At 35.8% G+C, this 13,542-nt stretch overlaps 1 protein-coding gene and 2 pseudogenes across 3 annotated transcripts; 2 read left to right on the top strand and 1 right to left on the bottom strand.

Annotated features, from left to right (window-relative positions):
- Nucleotides 1-3,402: 3,402 nt before the first annotated feature.
- Nucleotides 3,403-4,869, bottom strand: LOC146898660 (F-box protein SKIP2-like). The gene has a single exon (XM_085736593.1). The coding sequence runs from the start codon at nucleotides 4,867-4,869 to the stop codon at nucleotides 3,403-3,405; it is 1,467 nt and encodes a 488-aa protein (XP_085592719.1).
- Nucleotides 4,870-4,973: 104 nt separating this feature from the next.
- On the top strand, nucleotides 4,974-13,248 carry LOC146898658 (uncharacterized; annotated as a pseudogene). Its single transcript, XR_015022230.1, has 11 exons — nucleotides 4,974-5,465; nucleotides 8,135-9,001; nucleotides 9,082-9,309; nucleotides 9,805-10,124; nucleotides 10,248-10,439; nucleotides 10,566-10,682; nucleotides 10,789-10,893; nucleotides 10,995-11,240; nucleotides 12,328-12,511; nucleotides 12,597-12,722; nucleotides 12,810-13,248. The product of XR_015022230.1 is annotated as an uncharacterized LOC146898658 (transcript).
- Nucleotides 5,723-6,683, top strand: LOC146898659 (uncharacterized; annotated as a pseudogene). Its single transcript, XR_015021523.1, has one exon. The product of XR_015021523.1 is annotated as an uncharacterized LOC146898659 (transcript).
- Nucleotides 13,249-13,542: the final 294 nt, after the last annotated feature.

Genomic DNA, 13,542 nt, shown 5'->3' with positions numbered 1-13,542 from the left:
TGCGGCCATGTCGTTGTTAGTGTGACTGGAAGTAAACCCATTTATCATTCACCACATTGAATTCGAATAAAATTTAACGAGAAGGTCATGTGGAGAAATTTCTAGCATTAGATTTATGAGACCGACTACAATTCTCCAAAGGTAAAGTGCAGTTGCTGCGAAAACACAACAGGATCCTGATCCATAATGCGTATGGCGAAAATTGTTGGATGCAGTAGAGTTGTTAATGTTATTAGAATTTGTATCCTCAAAAGTTGATGTAACCATCTAATTCTACAACATTTGTAGATTTTTTGGCAGATCATATGTCCCCAACTCTTAGTGAAAATATAATGCTCACCAAACTTTGATAATGAAATCACATACCTCTATACGTAGTATATGTAAAGCGACACTTTGTGTAGTGATTCTTCGATGAAATATAAGATTTAGTAGATATGCAATTTCAATAGTAGAGTCGAGTAAGCTTCTGTACCAGATCATTTAGAGAGCATTACACCAGGAAGTGTTACATTATAAACTCCGTTTTGTTGTGTATGCTGGCAGCCAATGTGGAAGGATAAATTATAAACACCTTTCATTTCTTATTTGAATTGACCTAATCATGTGTCTTGAACAGTGTAAGTTTTTTCATATCCTCTTTCAAGTTTGAACAAATGTTCATATTTTTGACTATTTGGAAACAAATAGAACACTTTGAATCATTTCTATGAAATGATTAATTTACTTTGTAGGATAAAATAAATAATTTTAATTCACCTTTTTAGATTTGAAATAATGGCCACTGCATACAATTTTTCCATGACATTTATCATAGTATTTCAACATCAAGCTAGAGACATATTCAGGCATTAAATTCCGGTCTGCGAAAATGGCGCTTTCCGCTGGAAACGTTAATGCCAAAACCCAACTCCACAATACAACATTTATATTTGTAACAATATCATTAAAACCTACAACCTTCCCTTTAAGCATAGTATTATTCCTAGCTAGCCTTAAGCACCACACTGTTGCCCCCCAAATCAATAGGCGGAAATCTTTCCTCTACACTGTCGCATCCGACATAACTCCAGCATGCTGAAGAAATTGAGATATTGGATCCACATTTTGCACAACTTCGACCCCAAGACACTTATAAATTTGAGCTCACACCTGAAAGCTTAACCGACACTGAAAAAACAAATGCCTAACTTCCTCGTTATAAACAAAACAGAAACCGCAGCATTTGTCATGCACATAACACAAAACTTTTCCTGTGTTGCAATGCGATTTTGGAACAACCTCCACATGAACATAATTGTCTTGAACGGTGCCTTACACTTCCATAACTTTCGATAGGCAGACATTATTTTTTTATCTGCCACATCTGTTCTTGAAACTGCAGATATTGACTAACGATTCCTCCAATTCCATTACTTGAACAACCTCCCAGTCATATAGCGTGCACCTCCAATATCATACCCAAGTCCATCGGTTATTCGACCACTGCCCCATATCCTCAACAACCGCATCTTTTTTAGCAGACAGAGAACAGTCTCGGAAATAAATTATACTAGGGCAGTGAATAAACCCAAGGATCACCACAGTTTTTCTTACACCAAGATCCCCATCTTTTTTTGCATGACAGACCATATTCAACCTGAGACATGGAGCTTTCTTGTTGTCATCACTACCTCTGCCTTTCCACAGAAATTTCCTTTGTAGCTTTGCGAGCACATTCAACACCTTACTTGGTACTTTAAAAAAGGACCCCGTTCCAAGAAATCTTGTTAAAAACATATATATAAATGACTATGAAATAATTGTTTACAAGAAAACAAACCATCATCATGCCAAATTTGAGGGGTGGGGTTTAGGTTAGGTTATATCAAAAGAAAGCAAACCATCTTGGGCCGTTGTGTGGGCCGTCTGGAACAACTTTGGACAATCATAATGCCAAATTTGTGATCATGATGAGAGCTACTAGATTTAGATGATATAAGGCAAGCTAACAATTAACACAACAAATTATATAAAAACAACAATTACATGAAATACCTTTAAACTTTTCTTCTTTTGTTAGCGAATGTATAACCAAACCTTTAACTCCTTTTTTCATCCAAAGTGAACATGTCTTTCAAAAGTCAAGGTTTTCTGGTTTAATCAGTTATTACTCATTGGATTCAGTTAAGTTTTTAGTGGTGCCAGACTATGTAGTTGTACTCTCAACAATTGTACCTAATCCTAAGGTAATCCTCTAATTCTACAACATGCAATTATGTTTGTTTAGTTACTATCCATATGGAAACTTCTCATTGATTCTAATTCAACCTTCATCCTAATAGGACATCAATAAGTTGAAAGATTGTAGTTTGTTCATAAATGTCAACAAAATTGTCCGAAAATCTTTTTGGAAATTAAGTTTACTAGTATATGTTACACGTAATGTATGGAAGTGAATTCTCTAATGTCCACACAGGAACGTTAGAGTGTGCCTTTCTCTCGTTTCTTACCTCCTGATGATGATTCCGGACCGCTTAGATGATTCCATATGACCAAGTTGCTTTAACGAAGAAAAATAAAACAAAAAACTGTCGAGCTGCCAATTCAATAGCGATTTCCATTCTTTTGGTTGCCTCAAGTCAACTCAATGTAAACAATTAGAGTCAATTATGTATCTGTATGCTGATTTTCACTGTGTATTTTCCATCATTGTTTCGATGCCAAATGTGTTTAATTTGTCCTCAGCATATATATATTCAGCTGTTGGATGATCTCCATAATATTCATGATATCATGGTGGCATTAAGGATATGCTTTGATTATGCATATATTTCGTTTACTCTTGATTTGATATACTTTGGTCAATAATATATGCTTTCAATTTCTTTTGATGACACATATTCTTACTTATATTAAGGAGAAGACTTAATTAAGTTTTTACTAATATTGCAAAAACAAACAAAATACGCAATCTAAATCAACAAAGCAAGTTTAAGAAATAGAAGAGAAATTGGTAAACGGTATATATGTTTTTCTATGGCTCATCTAGTTTGAATGGCTTAAAAATTCAAATGAAAACACACTCACATGTAATAAAAAGTAAAGGATAGTAAAAAATGTGGTACAGACATCTCATAATTTGGGAGCAAGTTTATTGATTGGAAAAAGAATGAAAGATTCAAAAGAAATTCTAATCTCCTGTCACTGGCATAATCTAGTAAACAAGTCTAACAGAAAAACCTAAAACTAAATGCCTTAGGGAAGACTTAATAGCCTAAAACTTTATTCTAATTAACTAACAAACCACCTAGCCAACCTCTTAACTGACCAAGAGGTTTAATGTCTATCTCTATACTCCGTCCTAAGACAAACACTTACCACATTTTCAATAGGTGTTGTGACATTATTCCTATCAAAATGCTAGTTGTAGCAAACAAGGCATCCATGATGCAAGAAGAGATTCCTCTCTCTTTCAGTAAAGGGAGGACGTCGATCTGGAATAATTATCTTTACTAGTGATGGTCTTAAAAGTACCCACTTTAGAACAATTGTGTGCAATTGTGTCTCAATCGAGAAAACAATATTAGGACACACTTTAGAACAACCCCCCAAATTGATCTCTCTCAATTGTGTGCAATTTTCTAGCACATGCCTCACTCCTTTCTCTGTGACATTAAAACAATATCGCAGTGACAGTTGCAAAAGTCTGCGACAACTCTTTGAGATAGCATACAATGCTTCATCATCAACTGTTGTTTGTGTCAAGTTCAACATCTCCAATTTGGGAACTTCAAAGTTCATTTGATGCAGTTTCACTCTTGAACACCAAGTTAAGTTCAAATGTCTAATATTAGAACATCTCCTTAAAACATGACAAATACCTTCTTCAGATATTTTATAGCAACGCCTTACATCAAGCAGCTCCAAATTGGGGAAAATGGTATCAAGCATTTTGATGCTTTCATCTCTTAACCATGAATTGCTAGGCAAATGGAGATACTTAACTTCAGGGCTTACAACAAAATTCTTCAATGAATTAGAATTCTCTACATTATTTTCCCTCGCACTTTCGCACATCATCTTAATCTCACTAAGTGAAGGACAATGTCTAGCAAGTGCAAACAATATTGAACAATTATCCGATTCGAAATAACTGGTAAATGATAAAGACCTCAATGTTTGTCTCTCAAGAAGAGCAGAGGCAATACCGGCGTTGGTTATATGTAGACAATTCAATATGATGGCCTCTTCGAGAAGCTTCCAATTCTTGAACAAGTTGAGAAGAGATTGATCTTTCATATAATAATGAGAAGAGAGATTAACCTTGCGGAGTTTAAGAAGTGACAATGAAAGAGTCTCTATCCCTCTATTTCCATCCATGAAAATTGAAGGCCTACTGAGGTCAAGTTCTTCGAGCAAAGGGAAACAATCGGCGATGAGGGTAAGGTCAGAGCTGCGGAGATTTCCCATGTGGGAACAAGTGAGAGAGGTCAAAGTTGTAATATTCCGGGAGAAAGCTTGTAACCCATTGGTGGGAATGTAGAGTTGGTTGGAGAGATTAAGTGATGTGATGTTCAATGGAAAACGAGAGATTTCAAGGAGAAACATGTTTAGGTCACCTTGATAGCCTGAGAGGTCGAGGGAGGTGAGGTTGGTGAATCTATGAAATAGGCGACTATGGTGATTATGTTCTGGATCACAGATAGTGAGTGAGAACATGAGACGGTTGGTGATGGATAGAAACTGTTTAGAAACAAGGGAAAGAGGCTCCAGGTAGCGGTAATTGTTGTTGCTGTCATCGTCGCCGACATTACGGAATTTGAAGACAGACTCCCAACACTCGTCAGGTAAATAAAAAGCAAAAGCAATTGTTTTCTTCCTTTTCATGTTGAGGACGTTTGTGCCGCCGGTGATGGTTGTACTATTTGTGAAGGTTTGCGTACTTGTGGGGTTTAAGGTTATAGGTTAGGTGAAAATAAGGAATGATAAAAGCGTGGGGTCTGGTTATGGTGCATAAGGATTTTCCTTATGCACCCTGCATAAGGATTTTTAATATGGCCCATTAATCTGTAGCCCAACAAAATTTGCTTCCTACACCCCCCAAAACTGAAAACAAAGAAAATTGGCAAAACAAAATTTCATTTCTCAAACAACTCACGTCATTTCTCAAAATCCATCGGAAACAACCTCCACCACCGGAAATCCATCGGAAACAACCTCCACCACCGGAAATCCATCGGAAACAACCTCCACCACCGGAAACAATCGCCGTCGTTCTTCATCAACAGAAGGTAACGAGCAACATCGTCGTCTTCCTTCACCACCGGAAACACCGTCGTTCACTACACGAGCGTCTTCACCGTCGTTCACTTCCAACGCCGTCGTTCACTACACCAACGTCTTCAAACACCAGCATCTTCATCAACATTACCGTCATTCACCATCCAAACTCAACAAACAGCAACATGTCGAAATCAAATCAGGTTTGAACTTAACTTCTTTATCATTATTGTGCTATGAATCAAAGTGTTTTTGTTTGTTTAAAATGGTTTTGTTTAGATCAATAAGGTTTCTCTGTTAGTTGGAAAGAAAATTTGATTTCAATTTGGGAAAATCTGAATCTGATGCCCTAAATTGACTGATTAATGTGCAAATGTGTAACTCTCAATTTGAAAATTGTATTGGAAATGCTTTCAGACTGTTAAATGTTTCCAAAAATTAAAAATTATACAAAAACCATTTTAAACCTAGGTTTGGGGATTTTTCTTTTAAGAAAACTCAGAGTTCGATTTTAGATGTTAAGGGTTATGCTTTTCCGCAAAACGGTGGCGTTTTGGGGAATGATGATACGAAATTTGAGTTTGTTGAATCTCCGGTGATTGGTGGGTTTAGTGTCGGGAAGGTGCCGTCGGCTGGGGTGATTGCAGGGTTGTTTTCGGGGACTGAGGTTGCGGCGAGGACTAGGGTTCCGATTAGGGGACGTGCCGCGGTGAATTTTAGGTGGGGGGTTAGGGTTCCGGCTGAGGTTAAGGGCGAAAGCGTGTTTGGGAGGGTTCCGTTTCTTGTGATGGATAAAATTGGGGTGGAACATTTGCCAGCGGAGTGTGGGGATTTGAAGAATTTGAAGAAAGGAAAGGTTGGTGCTGCTGGAGTTGGTGTTCCGACAAGTGCTGTGTTGCCGAGACGAGTTTTGCAGTGAAGAGGCAAATGGAGGTTCTGCAGGCGGAGAATGGATTGCTGAGGAATGCTGTGGAGGATCTTCGGAGAGAATTCACTAGTGTAAGGATTGGAGGAGGGAAAAGCTTTGAGGGGAGAAAGAATGAGAAGAAAACCGGGTCAGATTTTAGTGGTTATCCTGGGAAATCGACTGAGGCTGATGCGAGCAAGGAATTGGAGAAGGCGTTGAGGGGAGCCACCACTGTTGGAGCTTGAATTCAAAATAGATGTAGTCGGCTTTATGGTGCAGTCAATTGCAGACCGTTAGGTTACGAAAGATAGGATCCAAGTCCGTTTGAATTCTTGTCGAACTGTGCTTTTATTTTACAATTTTGTTTATAATATATCTGGTGGAGTAGCATTGTGTTTTTTCTGTCACAAATTTCTAGTGTCAGTTTTGGAACTGCAAATTTACTTTATTGTCATATGAATAATGATGATATGAATGATGATGATATAAATATGTTGATTTGGTTGGTTTATCATATCCAAGGCTTGTTCTTAGTTTTTATTTTTTCAATTTTAAATAAGAGATCACAAATGTTGAATGATTTTCTGCTAAAAATGTTAAGAGACATATTTAAGTTCAATGGTTTTAAGTGATTTTCTGCATTGGTTTTAAGTTCAGCTATAGAGATGGAACAAAATTGAAATCAAATTGGTTTTGTTTATCACTTTTTAGATATAAGTATCACATTAGAAATGTAGGGTGCATTTTGTTTCAAGGTTGGTAATGCACTCAATCCGTTTTATTTTGAACACAGCAATTCCTTCCTTTTACGTTTCTGCGTTTTGGAAAGTGAAGCCATTTTTGAAAGAAATCTGCACAGTGTCAGTGGATGCTTATTTGTACTTAATGGTTTTGGAGTACAAATAGAAGCATCTATCAAGCTATAGTTCAGTAGAATTTAGTAGAAAATTTGTATTGTTAATCTTGTTAGGTATTGTTAATCTTGTTATTTAGTAGATTGTTAATCTTGTTATTTAGTAGAAATTGAAGATGTTGTTAGGTATTGTTAATCTTGTTATTTAAAAAAAATCCACGATGTAGTTGGCTTCAAGTGGGAAATAGAGTTCACCCTTTTGTTGCTGGAGATAAAAGTAATATGCAGAGTGATAAAATCTACAACTTTTTGGATAAGTTGATAAAGAAAATAAAAGTGGCAGCATATTCCACCACAAGGATTAAAAGTGATTTTTATCTCCTTGAAACCATTTAAATTTGAGATGCTCTACTAGGAAGTAATTTCATTTGTGAGATGCTCAAAGACGAAAACAATGAACAATGTTGACTTATTTGTTTTTATGGGAATTAGAATTACATTAGTTTGTTTTTGTTTTGGGTGCATGTTGTTTAGTTGACTGAATCTTTGTAGTGTTAAACATGTTTTATTATTAAAATTGGTATAGAAGTAGAAGGGAACATTGTATGCTGGAATCTGTACTACTAAACTAAGCATTGGGAGCAAGTCTAGAGATATAGAGAACATTGTATGCAAGTGAATTTTGGATTACGTTGTATGAAACTGAACTTGTGCTGAACATCCATCATATTTTTTAGTTCAATGAGTTGAATGCAACTAGTTGACTTTGTGTGAGAAATTGAAAATATGTAAAATTATAATTGTCATCCATCAAGAAAGTTGTGTTCTGTTATTTTGATTTGATGTTGACTACTTGTATTATTTTGATCCTGTGAAGTTGAAACTTTACAGGATGTTGAAATGGTTTCTATGTAAGAAAGTTTTTACAATTAACTCTACTTGATACAATATTATGTTTAGTTAGAACTTAAAAGTTACTTTAATAAAATGTCCATAATGTATTTGTTGTTTTTAATAAAATTTTACCAAAACCATTTTTCTGCAGAAATGGTTTCTATGTGTTGTACACTAAAACCATTAGATGTAATTAATGGTTTTCTGTGATCATGCAGGTGAAAAAAACCAGGGACCTAGGGCCAATTCCATCATTCAGTATTGGACTGACACAATCGGAGGAGGAGCAAAGGAATGTCACACGATTAAGGAGCGGTGGTGATAAAAATAAGGAGCGGAAATCAGACGAGACTAAGGGAAAAGAAAAGAAGCAGTACATAAAGAAGAATGAAAAAAAGAAACAACAGAATGAAGCACAAGATTCCGATGAAGGAAAATCGGATGATGAAAATGCAAAACAAAGACTGAGGCACAAGATGAGTATACCTAAGGTATATGATCTTATGCGTTCAGTAGATGGCAAAAGAAGAAAAAATGAGATAATTGGGCTTCTGAATGATAGTGGTTTTGGAGGATTGATGCATATCTGCAACTGGACAAAAGTCCATACTTTCTTTGTGGATTGGGTAGTTAAAAACTTTGAGAAAGAGCATATGTGGATTAGATTAAGCAAGACTGAGGTACTTCCCTTGAAAGAAGATGATGTACATAGGGTGTATGAGCTTCCAATGGCGGGGAAGCAGATTAAAGTCGATCTTTGCTCGGAGGCAGCAATAAAGAGCTTGAGGAAAGAATTAGGATTGAATGGTAATTATTCTGCTTCTGTGAGGGTGACAGAGTTGGAGAGAGTATTGAAGACTATCGAGAAACCAAAAGCGTGGGTGAAGGGTGCAATTTGTTATATCATTCACTGTGTTTTGTGCCCGACTAATAGTAGCTTTGTATCTCTCCAATATGCACACATATTAGAAGATCCAGCTGGGGTATCCTCATATAACTGGTGCTCACATGTTCTTGGATATATGAAAGAAGGCCTGCAAACTCCGGAGGTTGCAAATCCATTAGCGGACTTCCACTTCCTAATGGTAATCATTTTATATATATATATTTAAAACAACAAAGTGGTTGACATTTAAATTATGTATGTGCTGTATTTATTGTGCAGATTAATTACATGGAGAAAATGGGGAAGAGAAGCCCATTTCTGACAGGAAAATACAAGCGTCCATCACTCCGTGATTGGGATGTCAAAACGGCAAACCAAGACCTTCAGAAGGTCCATGACCTTATGGGACTCGAGCATGGACTGACAGCCGGGGTAACAAGGCTGCACAACACCGATGAAGGTCCGCTTGTGTTGTGTTTTGATGCAAATACTTGTCCACTCTCTGAGGTGAGAGGAAAATAATCATATAACTACTATTTATGCAATATCATTATAACGTGCATGTGAGAAATTTTCTCGCATTACACTTTACCTAATTGTTGCTTTTGGTCTTTTGAATATGATTTTTCATTAGGATATGATTGAAATAATGGTTGTAAATAGATGAGTTGAAATTTGCTAGCCAGAGATCCAAGCCTCTCTGATTCACATATTTCTCACATTACACTTTACATAATTGCTTAATGTGCATGTGGAGCCTCATACTGATCAATTGAGACTATATTTTACAACCATTATTTTTAAACCAAACAAGATTGTGTAGTTCATGATGTGACTAATGGAGATTGCATAGAAGCAGTGTGTCAATATTTTCTTTGGATGTAAATTACTATGTGTCAAAATGACATATGCTTAACTGTTATGTGTTTGTAATATTATGTAATATTATGGTTTTTAGGTGAGGGATATCTTAATAGTACATAATGTATATAAAAATTGCAGGCAGAGATGCATCTCAGTCACTGTAGGTCTTGTATACGGATCTACACTACAGCCGCGGAAACCTTGGAAAGAAGGATAGCTGAGGGAGATGTTGGAACTTCTGGGCAAAATGATGCAGTTCCAAAAGAAACAAACAAACCCAAGGACAATCCGATTAAAGTGCAACCGACTCAAGTGCAACCTGAAACTGATGATAGTAGAAGTGTGAGTGCCAGAACAGATAAAACCCGCAAAAGAAAAGAAAGAAGATCTAGTGTGGATAATGGGCAGACTCAAAATGAATCATCGATCCCACAAACAAGCACTCGAGGTGAAGAAAGGTACTGCATCTAATTTTAAGTCGAGGGTTTAGTTAGACTCTGTAAAATAATTTTGTAAATAATGTTCAATAACTGTTGTTCAATAATACCTCGTTTGTCTCAAATTATTAATGATGGTTTCAGGTTGAATGATGACAAAGATGTAGAAGAAGAGATCGATCACAAAATCATTGATGATGATGAAGAAGCTGAAATTGATGCAAAAAGCCTTGATGATTCAGTGAGAAAAGCATGCGATATAGATCTTTCCTTTACACAGGAAACAATCTTGAAGTTTCCAGAGTTTTTTAATGGGGGGCAAGCTTCAAATGCAGGGTAAGAAATGAAGATATATAATGTGTTTTAATGGTTATATGAATATATATATTTGTGATGTGTAAAACTATAAGAACTAACTAATGGTTTTCTATATATAATGGTATATGATGGTTTTCTATATAGCGAAACAAGCAATGTGAACCAAGCACCCGTGATGGAGGAGGAGAAGCCTTTGAAATCCGAGGAAAGAAACTTGAAGTTTCCAGAGTCTTTTAATGGAGGACAAGCTTCAAATGCAGGGTAAGAAATGAAAATATATAATGAGTTATAATTTTTTTAAATTTGTGTTGTGTATAACTATAAGAACTAACTAATGGTTTCCTATATATGATGTGTTTGCCAATAGTGAATCAGTTAAGACACAATGCAAAGCAAGCAATGTGAAGCAAGCAAACCTGGAGGGGGAGAACCCTGAGGGGCAGAAGCCTTTGGAATCTGATAGAGTTATAAAGTAAGAATGATTCAATGTGACAACTCTACTTTACACTTGATTCATTAAATTCTATAAAATATTAATTCTGCAAACTAACAATTACATGATTTATTCGACAGTGCAATTCCGTTAAGGTCAGTGTTACCAGAACAAATAATCAACATGGATAATGTCAAGACTGTGCAGAGAAAGAAAAGAAAGAAGCATGATATGCTTTATTCTGGTGGCACATATCCTGAGCGTAGAAGAACTGTGAAAAAATCAAAATACTTTGCAAGCCCGTACGATGAAGCTGTGTACGAGTCAAATGCAAATAAGATGCAGAAGGATATATCAACATTTGTATGGAGCATCTCACATGATGAGTAAGTTGATTTATCACTCATTTGTTTAAAATTTTGATTTATCTTTCATGTGGTTAGAGTAAGTAAACATGCAGTAGGTGTGAAGATATTTATTGTAGCTTTTTGATTGGATAACTGGATTTTAATTAAATTGAAATCTTTAGTTAGGCTATGGTTGGAGAAAGTTGTTGATAAATTATAAGTTACCTAATAGTGAATGTTATAGTTGAGGGTGGGCGTAATTAATCATACCGTTAGATATATGACTTGTAACACATGAAGTCTCAATCCAATGACTTGTAACACATGAAGTCATTCCATCTTAATCCAATGACTTGTAACACATGAATTCTGAATCATAACAACTTGATCAAATAGTCCAAATTCATATAACCAGAAGATCAAAAGCCGCTGCCCTAAATTATTCCAAAACCATTTTCCTGTTGAAATGGTTTCTATGTGTTGTACTGCAAAACCATTACATGTACTTAATGGTTTTGGAGTACAAATATGAGGATCTATAAAGCTATAGTTTAGTAGAATTTAGTAGGAAATTTGTATTATTTCTTAGTTCCCTGAAAATCCATATCACTTAAAGTTTCTTCCATAAAATTCAATTCAAGCCTATCATACGCCTTAGCTATGTCTAGTTTAAGACCATATGAAGTTTATGAAGTTTATGACAAGTTTCAAAAGCAAGTAAAACATTGTCAGTTATTAGTCTTCCTGGAACGAAGGCACTCTGATAGGCACTCTGATAGGGACTTATAAATCTTAAGCATCACATAACATAAGGCTATGGGTCTGAAATCACTAGCATTCATATGATTGGAAATTAGGCAGATGACAGTATTATTAAAACATTCAGCGTTAGCCTGGTTATTAAGAATATTAAGGATAGACATTCACTCGGCGAATATAATATTCACTCGGGTTTAAAATCAATATCCCGTGTGTGAGTTTCAACGATGTTTGTCACTTACATTTTCACAAAATCACAGAGCCATTAATATCCTAAATAATTTGATCTGGTTGTAACTTTGATCTGGTCTTAAATAATTTGATCTCAGATAATATCCTAAATGCTAAATGCTTTATAATATTGTAGGGAGGAGATTTTGTACTGCTCAGAAAACAGGGCTCATGCTTTCAGTCTGCAAAGGAGTGACTTGTGGACACTTCAAAAAGATGAGTGGGTGTCATGCTTCGTGCTAAATGCCTGGGTCAATTGCTTGAACTGGAATCAACCAAATGAAAACAGGACCAGACTGGTTACACCATTCATCAATTATGTATGCATTACATTCCATAAAAGTTAAAATTTTATAAACTGTTTATGTCTTTTTGGAATTTATTTTACTCATTTCATATATACAGGTTGACTTGGAAAGACCTGATGCCCTAAATATAACAAAACAAGTTGCATGCAAAAGGTTCATCGAGAGATTAAAAAAGTTCAAATACATGGATTGCAAGGCTATTGACCCTACATGCCTAGAATATGTAAGACTCAATTCATTATAGTTTTGGAAATTTCTGCAGATTGATTGTTTGAATTATATGATGTTGACTATTTTACTGATGAAATAGATAATGACGCCAGCACTAAATGGAAATCCGGGCTTTCATTATGTATGCTTTGTTGTTAATCTCAAGAGCCAAAAATTCCAATTCCTGAACAGCTTGATGGGAGAGACATTGCACATGAAGAATGGCGAAGCAACTGTCTACAAGAAGATGTTTGATGTATGGCTGAAGGAGGTGGAAGCATTTGTGACAGATTTGTATAAGAAAAGAAAAATCGCAATGCCTTTCGAGTTTAGCACATTTAAGTGGGAAACACCAAGGATGCCTACTCAACCTGACAAAGACAGTTGTGGAGTCTTTTGCATGAAGTTTCTTGCTGAATGGGAGGGTGGCAATACACAAATGGAATCATTCAAAGACTGGTCCAAAATGAGAAAGAATGAGAAGAAAGGGAAAATTATGGATTTCAGAATCGGAATATGTTCCAAAATAATAACCGACACAAGCAATTGCAGAAGAACCCATGTCGAGAAGGAAGCAACTTCATACTATGAAGAAATGCTTCAAGAGCTAGCACGTCCAACTTGAATTCGAATTAGTTTTAATGTTTTTATATTATTGAGTTTGATTAAAGATTTTTTGGATATGTATCAACTTCATACTATTAATTTCTTTTATTATGTTTCTGGATATGTTTTTTTTCTAATGATCTTTAAAAAATAAGTAAAAATGGGCTTCTCAACCTTCCACTCTTTAGCACCCTGTCCCCTCTTCCATTACAGTTCATTCATCATTA

The sequence above is a fragment of the Medicago sativa genome, chromosome 8, assembly GCF_051527215.1.
Source record: "Medicago sativa cultivar Bolivia chromosome 8, Bolivia_mono, whole genome shotgun sequence".
NCBI lineage: Eukaryota > Viridiplantae > Streptophyta > Magnoliopsida > Fabales > Fabaceae > Medicago > Medicago sativa.
This window is presented reverse-complemented; position numbering and strand designations above follow the sequence as displayed.

Coding starts and splice junctions, on each gene's coding strand:
- LOC146898660 (XM_085736593.1), bottom strand. CDS start 4,869: ATGAAAAGGAAGAAAACAATTGCTTTTGCTTTTTATTTACCTGACGAG.